At 43.8% G+C, this 25,590-nt stretch overlaps 1 protein-coding gene across 2 annotated transcripts in view; it reads right to left on the bottom strand.

The window, feature by feature from the left end:
- Window positions 1-25,590, bottom strand: part of Mertk (MER proto-oncogene tyrosine kinase) — a 104,248-nt gene that overhangs the window by 33,223 nt on the left and 45,435 nt on the right. For both annotated transcript variants that reach the window (NM_008587.2, XM_006498860.3), the window contains exons 5-8: window positions 19,754-19,840; window positions 17,918-18,033; window positions 10,714-10,897; window positions 7,712-7,863 (exon numbers count right to left, since the gene is read on the bottom strand). In NM_008587.2, coding sequence (NP_032613.1) covers window positions 7,712-7,863; window positions 10,714-10,897; window positions 17,918-18,033; window positions 19,754-19,840 — 539 coding nt within the window. The remainder of the gene's footprint in view (window positions 1-7,711; window positions 7,864-10,713; window positions 10,898-17,917; window positions 18,034-19,753; window positions 19,841-25,590) is intronic.

Genomic DNA, 25,590 nt, shown 5'->3' with positions numbered 1-25,590 from the left:
CTGCACACATAATGAATGCTGAGAATGGGAGAAACACCGATTGGTAATCCAAAATGGGCCCAGCTTTTTGAATTGACACTTGTGGCGCTGTCATTCTGAAATGAGGCTCTGGAAACCTGCCTTCATTCTCTGGATGGTGGAAGTTTGACTTCAGACAGAAATCACAGGTCATGTGGGGCACAGGTACCATAGGCCATCTCTGGACTGGAGGTGTAGTTGGTGGTAACTTCATCTTGGGTTTGCTAGGTCTCAAATCAGTCAATTTTAGAAATGGTGCAGGACTGAGCTAGCTCAGCTTCAAGGACTGTGTAAGGTTTGGTCTATTGCTATGTACTGTAATGCAAACTTCTGTATGGGAAGGTACTGGTCAGAGAAAATTCTCACACTTACCACCAGGTTTTGTTGTGCAAGTCTTCTTCCTTAATTTAAAAATATTGGTTAAATAAAAATGGCTACAAGCAATTAAAGGGATTAGAGGTAGGTAGGTTTTGAGTTACCTGGTGGGGGGTGGCAAAGAGGTTGAGGAGGAGGAGGAGGAGGAGGAGGAGGAGGAGGAGGAGGAGGAGGAGGAGGAGGAGGAGAAAGGACAGGAGAAAGGAGGAAGCCGCCAAGAGAGGAGGTGAACCTTGAGCACATGATCAGGAGAAACAGAAAGTATTTGGGGTACATGGCTGGAGACATAGGCAAGCCAGTGGTTAGAACAATAGATTAGGGGTTACCCCCAGTAATTGTCAAGCTAAATAAAATAACCACAGTCTAAGTCTCATTCATGTCTAAGCTAGAGGGGGATAAGTAGTGGTTTAACTACAGGCCAGTCATTCATAACTGAGGCCTTCCAGTTTGGCCTTCTGGCCTTCCGGAGCTGCTTCCAAGTCTAAACTGGAAGTGACCTTTAGTCAAAGGAGGGAAAGAAAGAAAAAAGGGTGGGGATACTCCGCCCCCCTCCTTTCTGCCCCAAGCTCTGAGCTCATGATATTTGCCAGAGATTTTGCTTGTTGTTAAACAAACAAATGAAAAGTTAGTCATGGTGGGGTTGCATATCCTGGGTTGATCCTTTTTAGAAAGAAAGTGTTTTATTTTGATAGTGGCTTAGTTTGTAATTGTGCATTTAATTTGGGGGTAGATGGTACTGAAAATCATCAGGTAGTGTAACTCCACGGTGCACACCCTGAGCCACACCCTGAACGAGTCTCAGAGACCTGGAGTGACTCTGGCTTCTCACTGACAAAAAGTATACAGCATAGCTCTCAGCCTGATCACCCTTCAAAGCATCAGACTAATGCTAAATAGACACCTGGGCCTACTTCTGGCTATACACTGTTCTTTCCTGCAAGGATTCAAAGGCCATATGTCCATCATTTATAAGAGAAATTACCTATAAGTAAAAAGAAAATACCAACTAGAAAAAAATGACATGCTCAGATCAATATGAATCCTAACAGAAATGAATTTTGGGGTGTGGTGAGGGAGGAGAATAAATGTAACAGTGCATTTATCCCTTGGGATCTGTACAGGGTTGGTGCCCAAGCAAAAATGGCTGGGTGCATGCTCAGTAGTGGGCACACACTTAGCTTAAGGGATGCTCTGGGTGGGTTTCCATCCTCGGTGTGTAGACACAGTATTCACATCACCTCCCCCACTCCCTCTCAAATTCATACACACACATACAAATACAATCTGCTGTGCCCATGCAGGCTAACCACCCAGGACTGGATCACCTATCATGGACCCTCCCTGGAGAAAACTAATTCTCCCTCTCTCAGCCGCTATTAATTGCTTGTAGCTCTTCATCTAGGTGTGGGGCCTTGTGAGATTTCCCCAACTCACGGTGGCCTGTGTAAATCCTTGGGTAACGTGTAATAACTGGTGTAATAACTGATAAGTGTTAACAGCCCCTGTATTAGTTACTTTGTTTTTAACAATATGGCTATATAGTATTGCTAGTGTTGTTAGACTGTTTGGGGACTATTGACTGGGTTTTTGTTTTTTTTTTTTTTTTCCTACGGATCAATCTCATGATCTTGTGCATGATGAACATGTTTTCTAGGACCAAATATATTCCTGGCCTCAAGAAAACAAAACAAGGCTGGTGGTATGCACATATAATTTCAGCAAGAAGAAGGCAGAGGCTGGAGGGATGGATGCTAATATTTCCAGGCCAGCCAGGGCCACCTAGCAAGGTCCTGTCTTAAAGAAAACAAAGACAACTAGTGAGGTAGAGTCTCACTATTTAGACCTGCCTGACTGAGCACTCACTATGCAGACCAGGTTGGACTTGAACTGACAGCAGTTTTCATAACCACAGTACCTCAGTGCTAGCATTCCAGTCCATCCAACCACACTGGGCTAGGAAAACAAAACACTTACCAAGAGGCGTGCTTTAATTTCTGGACAGTTTCAATCTGTGATTAATGGACTCCACAGATGTGCAAGTCATAGACATGGAAGACCCACGATGGTTACAACGCCTACTTACCTGGGGCCTATAGCTGATTATGAAAAAGCAGTGAGATTATTTTTCATTTCCACCTTCCAGTCCCAAGAGGAGTTAACATAGACAAAGAGCTAACCTGGGTAAAGTGCATGGAACAGGGTCTAGCCTGGCAAATGAGACACTGTATATAACTGTCATTGCTCTGTCTCTCAAAGGATAACAATGTTGCCAGGGCAACTGGTAGCAGTTGGGAAACAGGTCATTGATTATCCCATTTTAGGGGTGGAAGTATATATCACTAACATGATGATCAGAAAGCTATCTGGTAGACATTTTAGAGCAGATTTAACAATTTTCTCTATACATACCCCTAAATGGTAATTCAAATGTAGTTTAAAAAGCATTCATACCTTAAAAGCTGGGCACCATGATGGATATCAAAAGCTCAAATGAGAAAATATAATCACATGGCAAAAGCCTCATCTATTTTTTTTTTAAATCTCATGTTTAAAAAACCAAAAAACTCCAAAATGAACGTAGGGCTGGGGAGATGGTTCAGCAGTTAAAAGCATTTGCTGCTCTGTTAGAGGAATGGAGTTTGGTTCCCAGCGGCCATGATGGGTGCTTCACGTCAGCATCCTCTTCTGTCTTCCTTCCTCAAGTGCACACACACAAGGCACACATTTCCACAGATGTGTACCCACATACATTCTTTAAAAAAAAACACCTCAAAACATGAATATAGTAGTGTGGTAGTTCATGCCTATAATCCCAACACTCCGGGAGCAGAAGCAAGAGCTTTGTAAATTTGAATCCAGCTTAGTCTACCCAGTGAACTCCAGGTCAGCCAGGGAAACACAGGGAAACAATACTAGGAAAAAACCCAAAGGATGTAATGTAGTCTTGTTGTTTGGATGTGCTCATACCCATAATCTCGAGTCCTTTTAAGTCTGAGTTTGGACACTGTGAAATCTACTTAAGACTGGATCACTAAGTATCTACCGTACATATCCAGTCTTGGGGTTGTCAGGATGCAGAGCAGAACCATTTCCCAGCATGCAATGGTTTATCCATGAAATGTGTGCCATGGGCCAACTGCGTATTTCTCGTTTAGTGAGCTTTCATTGCTCATCAACATAAGGACTTGAAAATCAACTAACATTTTATTTCAGGAAATGAAATCTACTTCATATGGCTTTTAAATGCACTTTCCCATAATTATTTTAAAAAGTGACATTATACTCTTTTGGGGGACAAGAAAGTAACAGTACAACTTTGGAAAGAATTTTTTTTTTCCTCATGGGCGTGGCTTGGGGTTAGACAGGGCAACTGTGGTATTTTGTTTTAATTATTATCAAATGACTTTAACATCACTAAATATTGTATAAGAATTACACCCTGTAACTGATAGCTGCATCTAAAAACATGGCCTATTTCCAGCTCCAAAGAGCAATGACTTCAATGAGGAAAGAAGTATAACATAAAAATGTGTCACATGAAGTAGCAAAGGTCACTTGTTAAAGGTGCTCGCTCAGCTTCATAAGCACTGAGGATAAACCCATATATACCTTCCTGTCATCACTTCTACTGAGGATCCACACCATGGAGCTGGGTGTGAGAGAGCCAAAGGCTGCTGGGAAGCAGCAGAGGGTTCTGAGGAAGTGCCTGCTTTACAGACAGCCAGGCCTGTGCTCTCATCCCCAGCCTCCAGGCCTGGGCTCTCTGACCCTGGGTGAGACACTCAACACCTCTAAGCTTGTTTCCTTGGGTGAAAACGGAGGTGTCTGTCTTTTTCACAGTATGTAGGAGTTAAACATGTTCCCTACAGAGAACAGTGAGCAGTCTGGCAAATCAATCAATCAATCAATCAATGGTGGCTCTTAGATTGTGTTCATCAAGGTGCTATGCTTCTGGTCTCCCTCCTCTATGGCTGAGGGCCTCCTCCAGCATCAGTCTCATGGTGACATGCAAGCCTTAGAGCATTGGAGGAAATTAAACTGTCTGGCTTCCCAATGCAGTGACCTGCTCAGAGATTACCTTCAGAGTGAGCTTCTACTCTAATCAAAGCGAACCAGCCTTGATTGATCCCTGGCCCATATCAAAAGAATCTTATCTATTTCTCAGGGCAGGGGTGGGGAGATGGAGGGAGGAAAAGGGAGAGAGAGAGAGAGAGAGAGAGAGAGAGAGAGAGAGAGAGAGAGAGAGAGAGAAGAGGAGGAGGAGGAGGAGGAGGAGGAGGAGGAGGAGGAGGAGGAGTCAGGGAGCTGGGGTCATGTCAACATGCAGACATGTCTCCACGTCTCTGCTGCTCTCATGGCCACTGTGAACTCAGGAGGAGGCAGAGGTCTACATCCAAAGGGAATGCTAAGTGTGCTCCAACTTCCCTGTGATGTTAAAGAAGTTGGTTCCGCCGGGCGTGGTGGCGCACGCCTGTAATCCCAGCACTTGGGAAGTAGAGGCAGGCGAATTTCTGAGTTTGAGGCCAGCCTGGTCTACAGAGTGAGTTCCAGGACAGCCAGGGCTACACAGGGAAACCCTGTCTTGAAAAAAACCAAAAATAAATAAATTAATTAATTTTAAAAAATTAAAATTAAAAAAAATTTTTAAAAAAGAAGAAGTTGGTTCCACATAGTATGTGTATGTGGTGTGTGTGGTTTGGAAGTTAGTTCTGGGAATCAAACCTGGGTCCTGGTACATGGTAGGCAAGCACTCTACCCTGGCCTAGTCACATTGTTTCAAGACCACGACAACCTGTGTTGAGACTTCCATCTGATCTAAAATCGCTACCCACAGCAATCACAGCTTAAGCTAGCATCAGAGCTAATGCTCCCCAAACAATGAGCTCCACAATGTCCACACATGTGAAAATGAGCCCCTTCCTAATGTTTGGGTAATTCAGGGCCAAGGCTTATTTACTCTAGAATATTGAGCATTGCTGGTGTCCCCTGTAGCAGGCCCTTGGGCCAGGGTCATTCACAACATTTCTATCATTACTGGCCTTCATGACAGAAGGGTGGCTTTCACCCATGCCAGAAGCAGAAGGGATGGTCAGGCATTGGTTAGCTTTTAGAGTACCCAGATGTCTGGGTACTCTAAAAGTTGGCAGTCACTGGTAGCTGCCAATAAAGAAACACGAAATTCCTACTTTCTTGACGTAGTGATATAATGGTCACTAAAACAAATCACCCAGAGACCTCTTCCAAGAAAGTTCTGAAATTACCCAAAACCCTATTTATCATAGGCATCACTCAGAAATTTCAGAAGTGTCCAATTTCCTGCCTTACATAAGAAGAAGTAGCTAAAAGTGCAAATGAAAGTATAATGTACAAAGTATAGAAGTGTAGAGGAAAACCTAACTGTCTCAGCTATGGCCTTATGAGATGAAGAGGGTCCTAAGAATGAAGTGCTACATGCCAGGTCACTGCAACCATCATTTCAGCCTGGTGGGGGTAAGATGGGGAGTCCAGGACTTCTTCAGGACCCCCTCTTTGCCTCTAGGTTCAGATCAGGAGACAAAAACCTTAATTTCAGCAGAGAATGTTCTCAAAGTAACGTGACCAACTCCGCCTGTTATTGTCACAAGGCACAAAGTACAGAGTGGGCGCAATGCAAATGACCTCATGACCAGATGACTTGACCTCCACAAGGAGGTAAGATACTGAAAGGTCAGAGCCTGAACTGTGCCTATATTGTTCTCACTGTGGAAGGAACAGTCCAAAGGGCAATGAGAGTGGAGGCTGAGGCTGGGGGTGGGGGGTAGGGGGGTGAGTGGCAGTCCTTAGGCTCTTGGGTCACTGTCATTCATAAAGGTTTCTCTAGGGCTGTTCAAGTACACAGCTCAAGAAGCCCCCTTTAGGAAAGAGGCTTTCATCCAAACCAGAAGGAATAGCTCTTTAAACACACTGGTTTGCTTTAGAGCACAATGGGTCTGCTAGTATCTTCTGCCAACAGAGAAAGATGAAATCTCCATTGAAATGGACAATTACCAAACCTTTCTGACTTACACTAAGCACTTACCACTGTGGAACTGCTATACTGTATGCACCAGCTACCCCCCTAATTCAGCCCAAGCATAAAGATGCTTAACTTTGAGACAGTGCGACAAATGCCTTGGTAATGAGAGGCTTCCCATGTCAGATTGCTAAAGATATTTGGTTATCATGCACATGATGTAGAATGTGGATGTCTAAACCTGAGTATTTTTCTTCTATCACATCACCTACTCTTTTGTTTCCAATAGCCTGTTTCCTTATAGGAAGGAAAAGAAAGAGAACAAACCCTAATTGTCCTTTTGGAACAAAGCAATTTTTATAAACACTGGGTGGCATGAAGTTGGAAATGACAGCTTGGACCAGGGCTGTAGCTATTTACTTGCTTACCCCGTCCCTCTCTCTTGCCAAAAACTTCTGTGATGTCGCAGATACATGCGATAAAGAGGCAAAACATGGGATCTAACCAGAAGGGTTAGATGGAGGAGGGATATGATAACACAAGAGGCATATTTTCCATGACCACAGTAAAGGAAGGTAAAGAAGAATTGGTGGCACCAGCATTTCTGCCTTCTCTGCTCTGATTACCCTTGCTGTGATAAACACAGTGGCCGAAATCAACTTGAGGAGAGGAAAGGGTTTATTTTGGTTTCCACTTCCAGGTCACAAGCCATCACTGAGGGAAGTCAGGGAGGAATTGAAGCAGAAACCATGGAGGATGCTGCTCAGTGATTTGTTCACTGGTTTATGTTCATGTAGTTTTCTCATACAGCCTAGGGATAGTGCTGCCCACAGTGGGCTGGGCCCTTCCACAAATAGAAGCTTGCTTAATCTCCTCTGGAGGTTGCTTACTCTGCCATTCTCTATAAGGCTAAGAATGTGCCATGAATATCTTCTTCAGAAAAGAATCTTCAGAAATTTCAACGAGGCTATAAATTGCTAGGATGTAGCTCCTGACCATAACCTACAATCACTGGATAGTCCACAGTCCTCTTCCTATAACAGCCTAAATTCCCTAGAGAAAGACATGATACCACAGATAAGTATCTATTTGCTGGTAAATTAATGAAAGGTAAATGAGGTACTGAGAAAAACCCTTGAAAGACTCCATGGAATGTTCTAGCTTCTTTAGTCACCTCTAATTTCTACTACATTGCTTTTGTGCCATTTAAAGGTGCCTTGCCTTGCTCAATGATAACAAGTGACACAAAATGAAAGTTTCTGAAGCAAAATGTAATGGGCAAGTCAAAAGGAAACGACTAAGTGTGCTTTTAGGGTGCAGACTTACGTAAGTCCCTGCGCTTTCCCACACGTGAGATATCCGGTAGCCCACCAGTTCCCCATCCTGCCGCTTAATTGGAGGCTTCGTCCATCTAATATCCAGGATATTGTTAGATTCGTTCAGAAACACAGTGATGTTTAAAGGTGCTACAGATGGAGCTACGAAAGAAAGAGAGAAAGAGGAAGAGTCACAAAGAAAATAACATACAGTTTCATTTTCTTCTTGGTTATTGAGTGGTTTCAAATATTTTATAAAAGACCCAGATTAATGGTAAACTCCTATCCTCTTAGCAATGAAGAACCATTGAGAGCCAGGTGGTGGCACAAGCCTTTAATCCAGTAGACCCAGCATCCCTGGGAGGCCACAAAAGGAGCATCACAAGTCCCAGGCCAGTGCAGGCAACTCAGTGAAACTGTCTCAAAAAAAAAAAAAAAAAAAAAAGTAAAAAAAGGGTGTGTGTGATATAGTTCAGAGGAAAACAAAAAATTCCACGGGAAGAGGGTAGCAGGCAACATAGCTCAGCCCGGAGAGGTAGGAGGATCTCTATGAATTTGATGTCAGCATGGCCTACGAGCAAGTACCGGGACAGCCAGAACTACACAGAGAAACCCAGGGGAATAGATCAAGAAAGATAAATGTAGGTCTAGGCAAGAGAGTCCTCATGATGGCTCCAAGGGAAGATATGGAAAGAGTGGTGTAAAAGGATCAAAGGCCTCAGTGCCCAGGCATCCAAAGGGCTGAAGAAAGTGTTAGCTCCCATCAATCAGACTGGAAACCCTTATGATTCAAGGTCATCGGCCAGACCACACAGAATGATCTCGTCTCTACAGTACTTAATAACTGACCCTATTTTGAACAATGCCGTCATCTTACCTGACAAATCTTAAAAGCAATACCCAACAAGATGAAATAGTTTCTCACTGGCTCACCTGTGTGCTAAAATAAAGCTCTTTACTTACAGGACATTTTTCAAACAAGGTAGAATTCTCATAATACTACCAGTGATAGCCAGGAGAGATCGTCCATACTAGGCATCTTAGTTAGGGTTATTATTGCTGTGATGAAACACCATAACCAAAAGAAAGTCAGAAAAGAGTTTATCTGGCTTACAATTTCACATCATAGTCCATTACTGAAGGAAGTCAGGACAGGAACTCAAACAGGAAAGGGACCTGGAGTCAGGAGCTGATGTAGAGGCTATGAAGGAGTGTTGCTTACTAGCTTGCTTAGCCTACTTTCCTATAGAACCCAGGACCACCAGGCCAGGGATGGCACCACCACCAACAGTCTGGACCCTCCCCATCGATCACCAATTAAGAAAATGCCCTACAGGCTTGTATACAGCCCAATCTTATGGAGGCATGTTCTCAATTGAGGTTCTCTCCTCTCAGATGACTTTAGCTTATGTCAAATTGACATCAAACTAGCCAGCACACTAGGATACTAAGAAACCACCACAGATAGAATAGATGTTAGAATTATCAAACAATCACATTAAAACAATTATCCTAACTGTATTCTATATGATCATATAGGCAAGAATCTCAATATGAAGGATAAAGACTAGTTAGGATTAGTAGCAGACTAGGTACTAGTTATAACTACTCAATAAGAAGACACAACATTAGAAAGCCTCCAAAGGAAAAATGAGGAGAGAAAAGGGGAGGCATTAGCAGAGTATCATTACATTATGGGACTTCAAACGGTCTGCTATGCACATAGCTGAAGTCCTTAAAAAAGAGGAAAGGTAAAAAGGCCCAAAACATACAAGACATGGAGATGTGTAACTCAGTGATAGAGTGTTCATATAATATGCATGAGGTCCTAGATTTAGTCTCCAGTACTGTGAGGGCAAGACAGTAGGCCAAATGTTACCAAATGTGATACAAACTATAAACACATAAAGGCAAGAAGTCTAATGAACTTCAAGAACAAGGAAAATTAGAAAAATAAATCAAAGTTAAATTGTTCAAAACCAGTGCTAAGGGGAGAAATGGGACAAAGTACATCTTACATACAGAGGAACAACATCAGGGTCACCACCAAGGCAAGGGAGGAAACGGTGGAACATTGTAAAACAGAAAAAGGAAAAGCAAGAACTCAACCCAGCCCTTTAAAAAACAAAACAAAACAAAACAAAACAAACAAACAAAACACTGCACAGCTCTTTCTGCTGCTATGATAAACACCATGCCCAAGCAACATGGCAGAGGGAAGGGTTTGTTTTGTCCTACACTTCCAGGTCACAGTCCTGTCCAGGGACATAAGGACAGGAACCTGCAGCAGAAACCACGGAGGAACCATGGCTTGCAGTTTTGATCCCTGGCTGAAGCAGCAGGGTTTCTAAGAGATGGAAGCCAGCCTGGTTTGTATAGCAAGTTCCAAGCCAGCCAAAACTTTGTCAATTGACCTCACTAGGACACTCTCTAGACAACTGTCAGGCTAGTTTTATTTAATGAAAAAATGACTTTCCCCTTGGGTTGCCAAATAATAACTTGTGCATTGTGTGCTAGTTGAAGATAATACTGGCTTTAAAAGTGTTGCCGCTGGGGCTGGTGAGATGGCTCAGTGGGTAAGAGCACCCGACTGCTCTTCCAAAGGTCCGGAGTTCAAATCCCAGCAACCACATGGTGGCTAACAACCATCTTTAACAAGATCTGACGCCCTCTTCTGGAGTGTCTGAAGACAGCTACAGTGTACTTACATATAATAAATAAATAAATCTTTAAAAAAAAAAAAAAAAAAAAGTGTTGCCGCTGTCTTTCCATGTAAAAGAAAATGTTACATATACATAGTACAGATAAGGTTTTTTTGTTTTGTTTCTTTTTTTTTTTTTTTAAACTCAAGCCTCTTAAAATTCTAAGGAACTATTTTCTTTCCTATTTTATTGGCCACTCCACTAAAATGCACCAAACAAGCAGAGTGCACAGGACATTGGGCTATTTGGGAAAGGCTTGTCTGATCACAGGTCGTTGGGAAAACTGGTCATTGTGTATCACAGGAATTACCTCCTTCTGTTGTGCTGGCCAGAATCCAAGGGCTTACTGCAGACCAGCCAATCTCATTCCGACAGGACACAGCGATGCTGTAATTAGCCAGGGCTTGCAGCTGCTGGATCTCATACAGATGTGGCGAAGCAGAGGTATTAAAAACCATGACTGAGCCATTACTCAGCCGGTCAGCTTCCTTGACCTGAATGAAGAGTAGATGCAAAGAAGTATTAGTAAGACACAGAGGTGGTGGGGGGAGTCAGACTTGGGCACGCAGATGTTGGCCGCACGTAGCCCTTCCTCTGTGCTGGAGGAGGGACCTGCTTCCATTCAGGACACACACATAATTCCCCATCAGCATTACTCGGGTTACTCATGTTGCTCAGGCAACAACTGACGCCTTCAGGAAAATGTCTATACTGTGGAGTTTCACTGCAGTAGGCAACAGACAAATAGTTACTGTGATAATGATATTATTACTATATTAATAATTATCACTCACACATACTCTTCTCCCAGATCCACTTCAGTTCTTAATCCATTCTTCTGTTTCATAGTATCTGGCCCTTTAAATAGTTTCCAGATTGCGTTTAAGAAGGTGGATTTTTTGGCTTTTGCTGTTTTATGGTAACACGGAAAGCAGGCACCAAATATCATTCAAGCATATTTTCAGTACTTTATCATAAGGGGTGCCATGCTTGTATTTTTACTACAATCTGTTTCACTTCACACTTCTGACACAGCACCAAGAGCTTTGCTGAGATTTAACTGTTCCTATGCAGTTTATCATGAGTTTAAAAGTTCACAACTTGGGGTTAGAAACATGGCTCAGAGTGAAGAGCACTGGCTGCTCTTTCAGAGGGCCTAGGTTGGATTCACAGCATCTCCATGCTTGTGAGCTAGTAGATGTGGGGGCTGGGACATGAATTTAGGCCTTCTGTAAGAACAGAAAGCATTCTTAATCACTGAGAAATCTCAGCAGTTCCCCTTTAAAGTTTTTTTATTAGCATGTTAATTATCCATAATAATGGGTTTCATTATAACATTTTCATACATGTATATAAGTGTGCTTTCATTATATTCGATCCTATTACATCCTCTTGTTCCCTCTCATCTTCCTCATCTGGGTTTCCCTTGTACTGTTATGGTATATATATGTATATATAATTTATTTTTATTTTTATTTTATGTGTATGAATGTCTTGCCATGCATGTATGTGCAACAACATGCCTGGTGTTGGCGGATGTCAGAAAAAGGCACCAGATCCCTTGGAACTGGAGTTTCAGGCAGTTCTGAGCCTGTGGGTGTTGGGCCCTCAACCCAGGTCATGGCAAAAGTAAACAATGCTCCTAACACCTGAGCCATTCTCCAGCACCATCATGGCCTTGTGTGTGTGTGTGAGTGTGTGTGTGTGTGTGTGTGTGTGTGTGTGAGAGAGAGAGCAATCATTAGGATTGTCTATAGGAACATAGGTGAGGAGTTATTTACAGAACCATGGGTACCCTCCCAGAGGCTATGCTATAGAAAAACAAGTCTCTTCCTTCCCCAGCAACCATCAACTACCTAGGAATCCTCAAGGAGTGAGCTTCCATTAGTTGCTCCTTGACGACGATTGTCACCTGCCTAGCCACTCTCAGGGAGGAGTAACGCCATATGAACATCTCCCTACTCCATGACAGGATGTAGATGGGCCCAGTCTTGTGCAGGTCTTGTGCGCATGACCGCAGCTGCAGAGTGTGAAAGTGTGACAGCTAAAGCACATTTTAACTCCCAGCATTGTGCCTTGCTCCTGCTAGAACCATCTGTCATTCAGGGCTGACAGAATAAATACGCATATAGGGACTTTTTACAATGCCTTACGGGCTGAGGTCCAGCTAGTCCGACCATGGATGTCTACCAATGCAAAGTCCAAGAGTCCAGTAGTTGCTCAGTCTATGAGGCTGGAGGTCTCATCTGGTCTTCAGTTGAAAGAATCCCAAAGAAATAGCCTTCAGTACCAGTGAAGGGATGAATGGGCTTGCCAGTGAGGGAGAGCAGCAGGCAGAGTGAAGACTTCTGTCTTCCATGTCCTTTATACAGGCTGCCAGCAGAAGGTGTGGCCTAGATTAAAGGTGGATCTTCCAACCCCAAAAGATCTAGATTAAAAGCGGGTCTTCCCACTTCAGTTGATTTAATTAAGCTGCTTGGGTTTTACTTCATTGTAGATGTTGTCACATTCAAAACCAAGAGTAGCCATCTTTCATACTTGGCATCTTTCATACTTCACATTGACAACCAAGAGTAGCCATCTTTCACCTTGGCATCTTTCATACTTCAGTTGGAAACCCTGCTTACGTTGACTTCCGAAATAGTAAATAGGTCTTGAAAGTCTTCCTCCAGAAAATCCAGATGCTGAGGCGGTCAGAAAATTCTTCTCCAGCAATACCTAGTTTTCATCAGAATTACATTCAGGCATTGTGTTAGCCCCCCTCTCCCCCAGCAGACACACTGTAGGAGGGACTGAGGTTCTGGGGTGCAGGCTCCTTTTCTTCTGGGGGTTCCATAAGTGTACACTTTAGATATTTCTCTTCAGGCATCTTAGTTCTGTGTCTGCAGTCTCATTCCCAGGCTGCTTCAGGGAGGAATACACAGCTACAAACATGGCTGACTTCAGGGATCCCCAGGTGGGGCCAGGGCCTGTTTGCTGCCATTCTCGTTTGCATACCACCCCTGCCCTTAGTGTGCCACCCTGACAAAGCCCACCCCTGCCCTTAGTGTGCCACACTGACAAGGCTAGTGCGTGACTATTGTCTTTCTTCTTTTTAAAGGCCTTGTGATTGGGTTTCATTTGCCAGAACTGGTGCTGACCTGCAGGCCTGCACACATGCTAGGCAACTGTCCGGCCATTGAGCTACCGCCACCTCTAAGCCTCTTTGCATTTCTATTTTAAAAGTCTTACCACGTAGTCCAGGCTGTGGGCAAACTGGCATTCCCCCCATCTCAGTCTTCGAGTACCTGGGTTTATAGACACCCTGGTATTTGCAGCTACCATGCCCAGCAAAAATCTCTGTCTTATTTTGTGACATGAAGATCTCTGCTCTTGCCTTGAGTTGGCTTTGGTAGTGTGGCCTTTTTCCTTCTCACTCTCCACTCCAATAGAAACACAATCTTAGGAGCGTGCACAGTTGGCATATATCCTGGGAGAAGCTGGGATATACAGTAAAATATGGCTTCTATCTCATCTAGCAAACCTTTCTCTAATCTCCTTAAGATGTTTATTTTCTCATCTTTACCCCTCCCCACAAATGCCACAATTTCCTCCACACTATTCTCCAAATCTGTACATAAGGCAAGAGGAAAGGATTCTCAGCAAAAATCTAGTTCTTGGCCAAGCCCCTCCTCCCTTATGCATACATACTGTTTGGGAATGGGTTATAAAGGTAGAGGTGGTTTCTCTACCTCATGTATATGTTAAAAAAAAAAAAAAAGACAACAGCAGTGGGTAAAACAGAAACAACCAAAAGCAATTTTGGGGGAAAAAATCTTTAATCAAAAAACGAATTCCCCTTATTAAGGAGGTACGATCATGGGCCATGGGCATACAGTGCTGTTATGTCAGGATAGGTGTGCGTGCAGTTTAGCACAGGGCCATAAATAGACATTCTGGAACATTTTGGAGTCCCCTGGTAGATGCCATGAGGGTGGAGTGAAGGCTGAATTCCACCTCTGACTCAGACCTTGTGGGTGACAGGAAGGTACCAGCTGGCCTGAGGCTGAGGCCACCACTGTTTGAGAAACAGGGGCCATGTGCTTATCTTAGGGTGACTTTTTGGCAGAAACGACTTTTTGTTCTTTCATATTAAACTATGCACTGACTTCCTGGTGACCAACCACTAAAACTAAGGTGGAAGAAACCTTTGGCTCTCTGCCCCAATCCCAGTTCTGGAACCTTCTGTGAGCATGTACGGGCAGGTTCTTGGGAAAAAAGTCAGATTTCTAAAATGGCCCTCCTCTGTGGACCCTGGGGAAAAGTGGGGCATAGAATGGCAAGAGGCACATGAGGGAGCTAAAAATAGAAAAGGAACATGTGTTCCAAAAAAATGGGTGAAGAAAGAAACTCTAGTCAGGATCAAAGGAAGTGAAAGGGTATGTCCGGAAAGTGTGCAGCCCTGAATCCCATCCAAACCATTCATTTGCTACCGAGTTTAAAATGGTGATGAACTAAAATCCATGCTCAGTCCCTCTGGGAAGGGACTGACATGCTGGACGCAATTTCTAGATCCCATGAGCGGCCATCATAGGAGATAAAGGACACTCTATTAAATGTGAAGATCAGAAAAATGAAACCCAGGTTTTAATTTAGGTAAATATCAAGATTGCTTGTGTCATTTAATTGGCTTTTCCGTGTCATTTGCTCATCTACCAAAGGCAGAAGGGAGAAAGAGTGAAGGGGAGCCGAGCTAGCTGATGGTTTGAGTGCAGAATGACCACATCTGGCACCACATGGTCCAAGGTGGCCGAGGGGAGCTTACCCTTGTCTGCCCTGGGATGCTTTTTTATATAGTCCACAGCTATGCAAAGCCACAGCAAAGTCAGAGAGATTGGGTGAAGCTGGTGTTTGACTCTTCACCTTTCGGAGTGACCTGGCACTTCCAGCCATTCAGCTGTCCCTCCCCTCCTCACACCTACCCAGAGACTCACTCTCTCAAAGAGGTCACAGTGTGAGCCATTCTCTCTCAGAGTCTCCCTGAAGTTCTGCCATACCCTCTCTGGCTCCTCAGTTTAGCTTTTCAGAAGGCTGGCTATAACTCCAGCTATATCCGAAGAACAAACACTAACACCATTTCCTCACTGTACCCAACAATGGAGCTCTGAACTCCCATAGAGCAAAACTGGTAGAGTTAAAGGGAGAAAGGCTTAAAAAATGAGAGTTGAGACCTAGGTTCCTCACTTATAGTTACAGATAGAAGTATATACTAGGACAGAAGACAAACAGGATATAAGACAGAGTGAGACAACGAACCAACCAGGCTAAACTGTTACACAGAGAACATTTCTACAACTGGTTTACCCCATCTCTAGTGCTCGGCAGTCTCTAGGATAGGACATCTGCTATGTCATTAAACAAGCTTTAATAAATGCTAAATGACTGAAATCATGCTAAGTATTTTCTAATGGAATGTTAGAAATAAAAAAGAGGCTCAGTGGATAAGAACACTGACTGGACACGCATGGAGACCCACATGCAAATCAGCAGCGCCCACATAAAAAGAAAGTAAAAGAAAAAAAAGAAAAAGGAAAGAAAGAAAGAAGGAAAGAAAGAGAGAGAGAGAGAGAGAGAGGAAGAAAGGAAGGAAGGAAGGAAGGAAGGAAAAAAGAAAGAAAGAAAGAAAGAGAAAGAAAGAGAGAGAAAAACAAAATAGGCAAAATCAAACCAAGGGAGAAACCCCTTGAGATGAATGATAATACAGCAAATCAAAACTGCCCTGGAACACAGCTAACGCCATGTCTACAGGGAAATGTTTAGCACAGATGTGCAGCATAAACACTTAGAGTACATTTTTTTCCAATGAGGCATGGTGGCGGCACACACTGCCCTTTGGAGGCAGAAGCAGGAGGAACAGGAGTTCATGGTTATTTTTGGCAACAGTGAGAGGAAGGGCACTATAGACAACAAGAAGCTGACTCTGTCTTTTAAAAAAAAAATCATTAATCAGTTGATTAGATTTCCTGGTGAGAGACGGTAGGCATAAGGACTGCACTGAAATTCACATACAAAGTCAGGCAGGAGCCAAGCAAGGCTGGGAGCCGTACAGCGAGGAGACGGTTTTAGGGATAATGTTTGTTTTTATTTTTCAGAGAAGGAACAGCTGTCAGATAAGAGTAGGAGGCACCAAGGACAGTGAACTTAATTCTAGTTGGTATGAAAAACATCTGGTTGATCAACACAAAATTCTCTGGAAGTCACTTCTCCAAACTGAGTTGGCATGACAAGTATGCTAGGTTAATTTGTTTGTCTTTTTAAAATCTAATTTCATTCATTTATGTATTATTATCATGGGAGGGACACTTATGTGCCATGATACACAAGTAAAGGTCAGAAGAGGATGCTCAGGACTCTGTTCTGTCCTACCCTGGGATCAAACTCAGGCTCTCAGGCTTGTGTGGCAACTTGCTGGCCTGGTTAATGACTTTTGTTTGTTTGCTTATTGTTTATTTCTTGATACTGGGTTTCTGTGTTGCCCTAGGTATCTTGGAACTCACGCTGTAGACCAGGCTGGCCTTAACTCAGAGATCCACCTGCCTCTGCCTCTCCCCACCTCCAATGCTGGGATTAAAGGTATGTGCCACCACCCCACATACACAGGTTAATGAGTTTTTAATGAGAAAACTAGATATTCAGGAAATTAAGAGTAATTCCATTCCTATGCATAACAATGGACAAGGTAGAATACATTCATACAATTAGAAGACAGTCCAAGAGTGACTGCTAACTAGCTCCTACACAGTGTCTGATCTGACTATGGAGTTAGGACCTCTGAGCTCTGATGTTGCTTGGCATCAGATCTTCAGGGCCTGAATTCTTTCTGGTCCTGTCACTCACAGACTTGGTGAGTGCTGTTTTAAGCAAGAGGTATCTGAAGAATGCCTTGGTTGCAGTGGGCTCTTGTTAAATAACAATGTTACTGATAGTGTTTTCATGAAAGGAACACTCAAGAGTATACAGCTTATACCACAACAACGTATCATTTAGGGTGACCTACCCATATTTTCCCCAACCCTGTTTCATAGTAACTTTAGCTAATGTTAAAAGGAACTGATGATTGAACAAGTCCAGCAAACCCAACCCCCAACCCCCTTTTCCCCAAGAGACAATGTTAGCTAAGGGGCTTCATCTATCAGCATACATGACCCACATGACTGTCCTCCATAACACCAGCCCAGGATAAGTCACTCTGGGAGGTGTGGAGCCTCCTGGACCTTTGGTCACAAACCAGCTCTCCTTCAGGGATGTGTCTATGTAACTTATAAAGAATTATCCCTGGTTTCATGGCCTTTGTCCTTGGAAACATGTTTCTCCCTTGCTTGGGTCCTGGGCCACAATGGAGCACTGTGGCCAGAGAATCAAAACAGCCCGTGATGGTGGACACGGAGGGGGAGTGGAAGAGGTTACCCTGGGGAGGAGGAGGGAAAGTCAGAGAGCACCACTCAGCACCTTCCCTCTCCATTTTGGAAATTTACCTGAATGCTGCAGTTCTGAAGTGGGGAGTAGCCATCAAAACCAGGGACCCAGGAGACCAGGATGCTGTGTGCTGTACTGTTGAGGATATGGACTTCAGTGGGCGGGGAGGGGATTACTATGGAAAAAGAAGACACACACACACCATCACAATTATAAACCACAGGAGGCTTCAAGTATCAACCAGTTTCAACCTGTGGGTCGTGACCCTTCTGGGGGTCAAGCAACTCTTTCACCTGAGTCGCTTAACATTGGAAAACACAGATATTTATATTACCATTCATAACAGTAGCAAGATTATGGTTATGAAATAGCAACAAAATAATTTTGTAGTTGGGGGTGACCACAACATGAGGAACTGTGTTAAAGGACGGCAGCATTAGGAGACTGAGAACCACTGGCTTAGGCAAAGTGGGTCTTGGTTATTCTGGAAAAAGCTTTAAGATAAATGAAGGTCAGTCAGAAACACAAGTTTGACCTCAGAGTTGGGGAGATAAGGCAGAAGGACCGGAAGTTCAAGGCCACCTTGTCTTAAAATAAACGCATAGAAATCCCACAAGCTTTGGAAATAGAATAGAGGTTTTTGGTTTTTTTTTTGTTTGTTTGTTTGGATAGAGTTTTTAAAGAAAGTTTAGATGAGATTCTACATGAAGCACACATTTTAATGCTTCCCATTTTATACATGTCTAAACTCGGAGAAGTTTAAACCTTAGCCTTAGTAAATACGTCTTTATAAGTCTACACCCACTGATGGATTTCTGAGATTCCCAGCATGCCTTTTGAAACTGTAATAGCAGAATTTGTGGAAAAGGAAGGAAGTTATACACTTCCTCCAGGAGTCACTTTTAGTTTGTTTTTTTTGTTTTTTTTTTTTTTTGGCAATGAACCTTTACAAAATGCTATGTCATATCCTTCATCCAGTCCGTTTACCGAAACTGAAATCAGAATCCTTTAGAACTCCTTCCGTCGTTTTAAATCCCCTTCTCTGCATGCCCAACCTTTAACTTATCATTCAGCATATTCCAACATGTCTTTGTGTTGCTGTGATTTCCTGAGGATAGTAGGAAAGAACCATGAACCCAGCATTTCATCTTCTCTATCTAAAGAGCTACGTGACAGTAAAATATAAAACATGTTTGAGTTTCTGTGAGAAAGAATGACGACATAAAGATTAAATACAGCATAATTTGCTTGTGGGTTTTCCTTCCCTTCCAAGTTTTGGGTGTCAATACCTGTTATTACGCAGGAGTTGAAGGACAGGGTGAAGGACTATAATGTCTTGTAGAAATTCTGTTACTGTCAATCAACTAACTGTCCAGTGAGCTCCCATCTAGTAAAATGGGAGGTAAGATGGAGAGGGAGAAGAGGAGGCAGACTGATCCCACATGCTCTCTGCTCCCAGTTGTCAGTCTCCCTCTTGTAAGATTTGGATCAGGCTCCGTTGTCAGTCCTCAGCAGCAGCGGCCCTGACGAGCCCACCTCTGGGCTCTTCAACGGTTAATGAGGATAAGCACAAGGCAGAAATGGGAAGGCGAAAATGGAGGTAAAGCGGCTAGCTTATTTTCTTCTTGTGCTAAGCAGAACTACACTAGCTAATGCTTACCAACGACCTATGTGCCAAGAACTGCTATGACTATATTACTTGGATTAAATAACCAAGCCTCAAAAATAAGTAGACTTTATAATTGTCCCAAGTTTCTTTTTTCCCAACACTGATATCAAAGAGGAGAAGAGACTTGAGTAATGTTACAGAGAAAGTCATGGAGTAAGCCAGATGCAACCCTGTGTCCCTCCATAGCCCCCAGGACCTGCTAGAGAGCCCTGGCCTTCCTGCTCACCTTTGATGTTGATATGTACACCCTTGGACACCGTCAGTCCTTTGTCATTGTGGGCCTCACAGCTGAAGACTGCTGTCTCTGTCAGACCTGAGATGGAAGGGCACTCGTGAGATTCAGGCAGATAAGCAGATTGTCCTGAGCTAGAGACCCGTGGCTTTGGCAGCTTTTATTTCTTGGTTCATAGCGTCTAGCCTAAAATGTAAAATTAATCTAAAGAAAAAAGCATGATAGTTATAGGAAAACCAACTGAGAAGAAACCACAGGTGCCTGGAGCAGGGCAGCCCTGGCCCTAGAGGCAGCTGGTTTCAGCCTTTCAATCCCTGAATGCCAGGTAGAGTTGCTCAGACTTTTTTGAGTCCAGTGGGGAAGAGGTTGAGACACAGTCTATCTATGTAGCTCTGGCTGTCCTGGAACTCACTCTGTAGACCAGGCTGGCCTTGAACTCACAGAGATCTGCCCGCCTCGGTCTCCTCAGTGCTGCAATTAAGGGGTGTGAGTCACTACACCCAGTCAGAGCTCAGTCACAACAGTCAACACAGAAGCACACAATGCACACAATGATGGGCTGCTTCAGAGAGACACAGGAATCAAGGGAAAGAGTTCCCAGGGGAACACTGGAGAGAAATCTTCAAGTGGATTGCTTAATTAAGGTTTCCTGACAATATAAAGCACCAAGAACAGTGGCTTCGCTCAGGAGTCATACCTTTACGTATTCACTTTCTCTTGGGGGAAACGCTCCGATTTTGTGTGGTGACTAGAGCAAATAACCAGAAACCTGGAAGTGAATATTTTATTCTGCGCCTCTTACTTGCATCTATAAAGGACACTTATGAATGGCGACTCTGTGTGCTTCCTCCTAATTTTGAAAAGTATGCATAGCCGCTCAGACACTCTGATATCTACATTCCAAAATTTTCCATGGTTGAAACAGCTGGATAAAATGTAATAGTAGAGACCTAGAAAACTGCATAGAATCGAGGCACTCCGGCACACCTAATCCCCAACTCTACCTGCAATACCTTGACACAACATCACCCACTGGAATCACTTCTCCTACAGAGTGGTTTTCCACCATGATTTTCTACTTCTTCTGTGAAGTCTATTTTAATAGCATCCGTACGGGTGCTTGAAAATCATAATAACTGTCTGGTTTTCTTTCTTTTGGATTGATTATATTTACAGAAATTATCAGGAAACAATGAATTGGTAAATAATTCCATGTTTTCTTTGGTCAGTGATGGGGATGGGATGAAACCCAAGACTTCATTTATGATAGACAAGCTACCTCTTTCCCTCCTCCTTTGTCAGATCAAATTGTAATTTTCTGTATCTGCAGTCTAGAAATTTCTGAACCCTGGGTCAAGGTGTCATAGCAGCTGTTCTCAGAGTCAGGTCTACAGACGACTTCAGGAGGTGCCAGGGACACTTGCCCTCGAAAGTTAGCTTATTCTCATCATAGCAATGTGACTTTCCTTTTCATGCTCATTATCTCACGGATGCATGAAGGAATTTTCCAGAGGGTGACGTCATATGATGATGCCACACGTCTCCCGGTCAGTGGAACATAGACTTGCATTTCCTCGCTTTTTAAAGTTTTCCATTTTACTTTCTAATTCCATAAGCAGATAGGCATATTTAGTACAAAATTGTTTTGTTTTTCTTTTTTTCAACAGTTTTTAACTCTTAAAGGGATCCCGACACCAAATTCTTTGAGAGTTGCTGTCCCACTGGGACTCTGGGGGAGGGGCAGGGGGAGTCTCTACCTCCTGGAAAAGGAGGAAGAACTGAGAGGCAGGTGGCAAACAACAACAGCAAATGCACAGACAAAAAGCCCTCGAGGGGCATTGGTTGGTCGGGTTTGACTGTGGGAAAGAGAATGTACACAGCAAAAGGCAGGCCTCACGGTGCATGGGGTGCATGGGGTGCACGGGTGCATTCCTCTGCACTCCATGCCACAGCCTCGATGTCAGACTGCAGCATCCTCATAACCAATGGGTCCTGATCTCCCAGGGGAGACACCCATCTTTCCAGCTCCCAAGAGCTTGCAATGCTTGGCTCTTGTTTAGGAAAACCACATTTTGGCTCCATCAGAACACAAGGAATTTTATTTATTTATTTATTTATTTATTTATTTATTTATTTATTTATTTATTTATATTTAAGGTGTGGTAGATGTCTGCAGGCCAAACATCTTTTGATTTCAGTTATTCTTATCCAAACTTTTAGGAAATATACATGGAGTATGAACTACAAAAATCACATTCCACTCTGAGCGAGGCAGGGAGAGTCGGCTCTATGGCAAACCAAGTTTATTTCACTGGGATCCGGTACTTCGCCGCAGCTCCCTGAAGGAGGACAATCAGCCAGGCACATTGTTCCTGGCCTCTATGGTGGACAGACAGACAAGTGCTTAAAGGGAAGCTGGCTACTGTGTGGCTTGATTTTTAGATCAAGCAGGAAGTCATTTTCCTCTTTGTGTTTTTTTTTTTCTCTCCAAAGTTTACACAAGGTCAGAAAAACAGTTTATAGCAGATGTCTCAGCAGCACAAGGTACCCACACCAAACTGGAACTCCCAGAGACCAGCTCCAATGCTTCCCCATGTGGGTAGGGGGTTGACGCCCACAAGCCGAACAGATGCAAGCAGACAGAAGTGGAAATCCATCTAAATAAAGGTAACTTTCTCCAAAACTAGACTGGAACTTACAGCTTCAGGGCTACCCGACCCCCACTCTACCCCACCCTCACCCCACCTCCATCCCACCAGGTTTTCCACCCTCCTCATTCCAGGGACAGAACTCCGACCTCGTTCACTCTGGGCTACTACAGAACCACACCCTGCCCTATGTAACTTTTTCCCTTATGGTTTTTTGGTTTAGTGGCACAAATATACGTCCCAAGCACAATCTCGTTTACACAGCCAGACTAGCTAGACAGAGCGCTCTGCAGGAAAAGCCAGCTTTTCCTCTCTTGCTTGGTCCCTTCTATGCAGGGACAATAACCACCAGGTTGAAATAAACCTGAGAGTTTTATAGCCCAAACCCTTGTAGCTTTCCTGGGAGAAAACACAGTATCTGTGAGTCTTGGGTCTCCGCCCTTCCTCCCACAGATCCTGAATGCTCCACTTCTAGTGGAGGCTCCACAGTGCTTGAAACCTCTTCCTCCCCGCCTGTCCCCAGGGTTCCAGTGAAAGGCTTCTGTAGCTGCCTTGTTTGCTCTACTCCCCAGACATACACAGAGACACACACAGACACAGACACGACACACAGACACAGACACAGACACGACACACACACACAGACACACACACACAGACACAGACACGACACACAGACACACAGACACACACACACACACACACACACACACACACACACACACACACACACACACACACAGAGTTTGAGAAATGGCAGCCTGTGACCCAGACCTGAGATATTTTAAGGAGCTCTGAGGAACAAGATGTTCCCTTGAGGGAAGGACAATCACAATTGCTGAGGAAGCAACTTCCAGGAGCAGTTTAGGCCAAGTCTCTTAGCTCTGGATTAAGCAACCCTGAAATTTAATGAAATAAACAATCCTGCATTTTCTTTTCTTTTTTTCCTTGTGTCTGTCTCTCTACCGGAGAATGCAACGCACAGAACACATTATATGGGGAAAACGGCTTATTACTTGGAACTCCATCTGCTCTGGCTTCACCCACTCACAAGTCCTGAGTACTCACTGTGTACCAGATTCCCCACCCCCCGCCCCAGGAGCCTGGGACATCTTTAATGCCTGTCCCTTAGAGCTCACATTCCCCCCCAGAGCAAAATGAAGCACGGCCTGATGGAGAAGCTGATTGCTGTGCTGGAAAGTGGCAGGAAGGTGACAGGCACCAGGAAACCCCTGAAGACTGGATGGTCTGGGTGGGTGGGGAAGCAGGCTCTGATTCTCAACAGAGCGAGAGGTTAAAGGTAGATAATAAAGCGAGAGGTAATGCTTTGAGCATTGCCTCAGAGGAAATACCTAGGATTAGGGACTAGCCTGGGGAATCCTAGCACACAAACAGCCCAGGCCTTTGCCCAGAGTGTGGGGGAATCCTGGAGCTCTAGAGGAGAGCTGGCAGATTTGGCTTTGTCACGATTGTTCCAGCTGCCCTCGGAAGAGCAGACTTTAAGCAAGTTCCCGATTACAAGACAGGCATTAAAGATGTAATGGGATTCAAAGCACATCGTTTGGCAATCACTGTGAGAATGAGGAACTGATTTGTATAAATTCTCACTATTGTGGTTATTACAACGAATATTAGGAACCACATCCAGCTAACTAAAACAAAAGCTACTTGCTAGTTGTCCATTTAAACAGATAATTGGTGAGGTTTTTTTTTTAAGTTTTATTTTTATCCGCGTGTACTTGTCTATATGACTGTACATCTTCTGTGTGTGGGTATGATGGAGTCTAGAAGGCACCGACTCCCTTGGACCAGGAAGGAGTTAGAGGTGGTTGTGAGCTGTCTGATACCCTTGCTGGGAACCGAACTCCAGTATACTCTGCAGGTGCAACAGGTGCTCTTAACCGGCAAGTCACCTCTTCAGTACAGGGGATCCAAAACCTTCTTTTGGCCACCATGGGCACTGCACTCTTGTAAACGGCCCTCCCCCCACCCCCATACACTCATAAATAAAAGTAAAGTTAAATTTCAAAAGAAGCTGTGTAAGTTGTCCAGGGACCATCAATGTGAATGCTACGAGAGGCTGTACTCAGTCACCCACAGCACATTCCACCATAAATACCAGGCAGGAAAGCTCTTTGAACATTTCAGATTTGGAATCACTCAATCAAAAAGCCTTTTATTTATTTGTTATTTCTGGTGCTAAGGATTTATTTTCTGTTTTTGAGACAGGGTCTCATTAGCCTGGAATGATCTTAAACTCACCATGTAAGTGATGATGACTTTAAATGTCGGATCCTCCTGACCTACATCCTGAAAGCTAGGATTATAGGCACGCAGCGGCCACATCTGGTTTATTTTTTGCTGGAGATCAACCTGGGGACTCATGAATGACAGCAAGAGCTTTACCTACTGAGCTACACCCTCAGGCCTGCCCTGGGGACTTTGCTTTATTTACAGTGCAAAAGCAGAAACCAGGCCTTGTGTGTGGTAGGCAAACTCTCTATCACCAAGCCTTACAAAATGCTTCTTTAAAAGGGAAAGAAATTCAGATTGAAGTAATTTTAGATTCACAAAAAAGTTGCAAAAATAGCACCAAGTTCCTGTCCCCTCCCCTCCTCCACTTTTCCATGAAAAAGATTTTAAACAGTTATAATACCAGGATGGAAACCAGGACGGTGACTTTGGTACACTGCTAGTCACTAAAATTCAACCTTACTCTGATTTTATCAGGTTTTTTCCCCCCTGGGGGAGGGCACATTTATGTGTGTATAATCCTATGAAATTTTAATCACAGGTACAGACTTGTGCCTACAAAATTGTTCGACTGAAAAAGGACTCCCCCATGGGAGCATCCTGGCCTAAGAGAACCGACGGAGAGGACTGAGCCTTCTCTACCGCGATCATTTTGCACTTGGAGACAGCGGGTGATTTCAGTGGAATCAGACCCTACGCAACCTCTGAGGCTGGCTTTGTTCACTCAGAATAATGGCCTTCAGACACAGTACCTTTCCTCCTGTGTCTTTGGGACAGCTTTTACATTAGAGACAGGTGGGGAGGGATTGTGACAAGAGGAGAAAAGGGCCAGGAGTGTGGTGACATTCCTGTAACCCCAGTTCTAGAGATGAGGCCAGCCTGGAGCCAGATCCTGTCTGAAGCAAATAAGCTTGCTCAAAGCAGTCCAAA

The sequence above is a fragment of the Mus musculus genome, chromosome 2 (genome assembly GCF_000001635.26).
Source record: "Mus musculus strain C57BL/6J chromosome 2, GRCm38.p6 C57BL/6J".
NCBI lineage: Eukaryota > Metazoa > Chordata > Mammalia > Rodentia > Muridae > Mus > Mus musculus.
The sequence above is the reverse complement of the archived record's forward strand: the minus strand, read 5'-3'. Positions and strand labels throughout refer to the sequence as shown.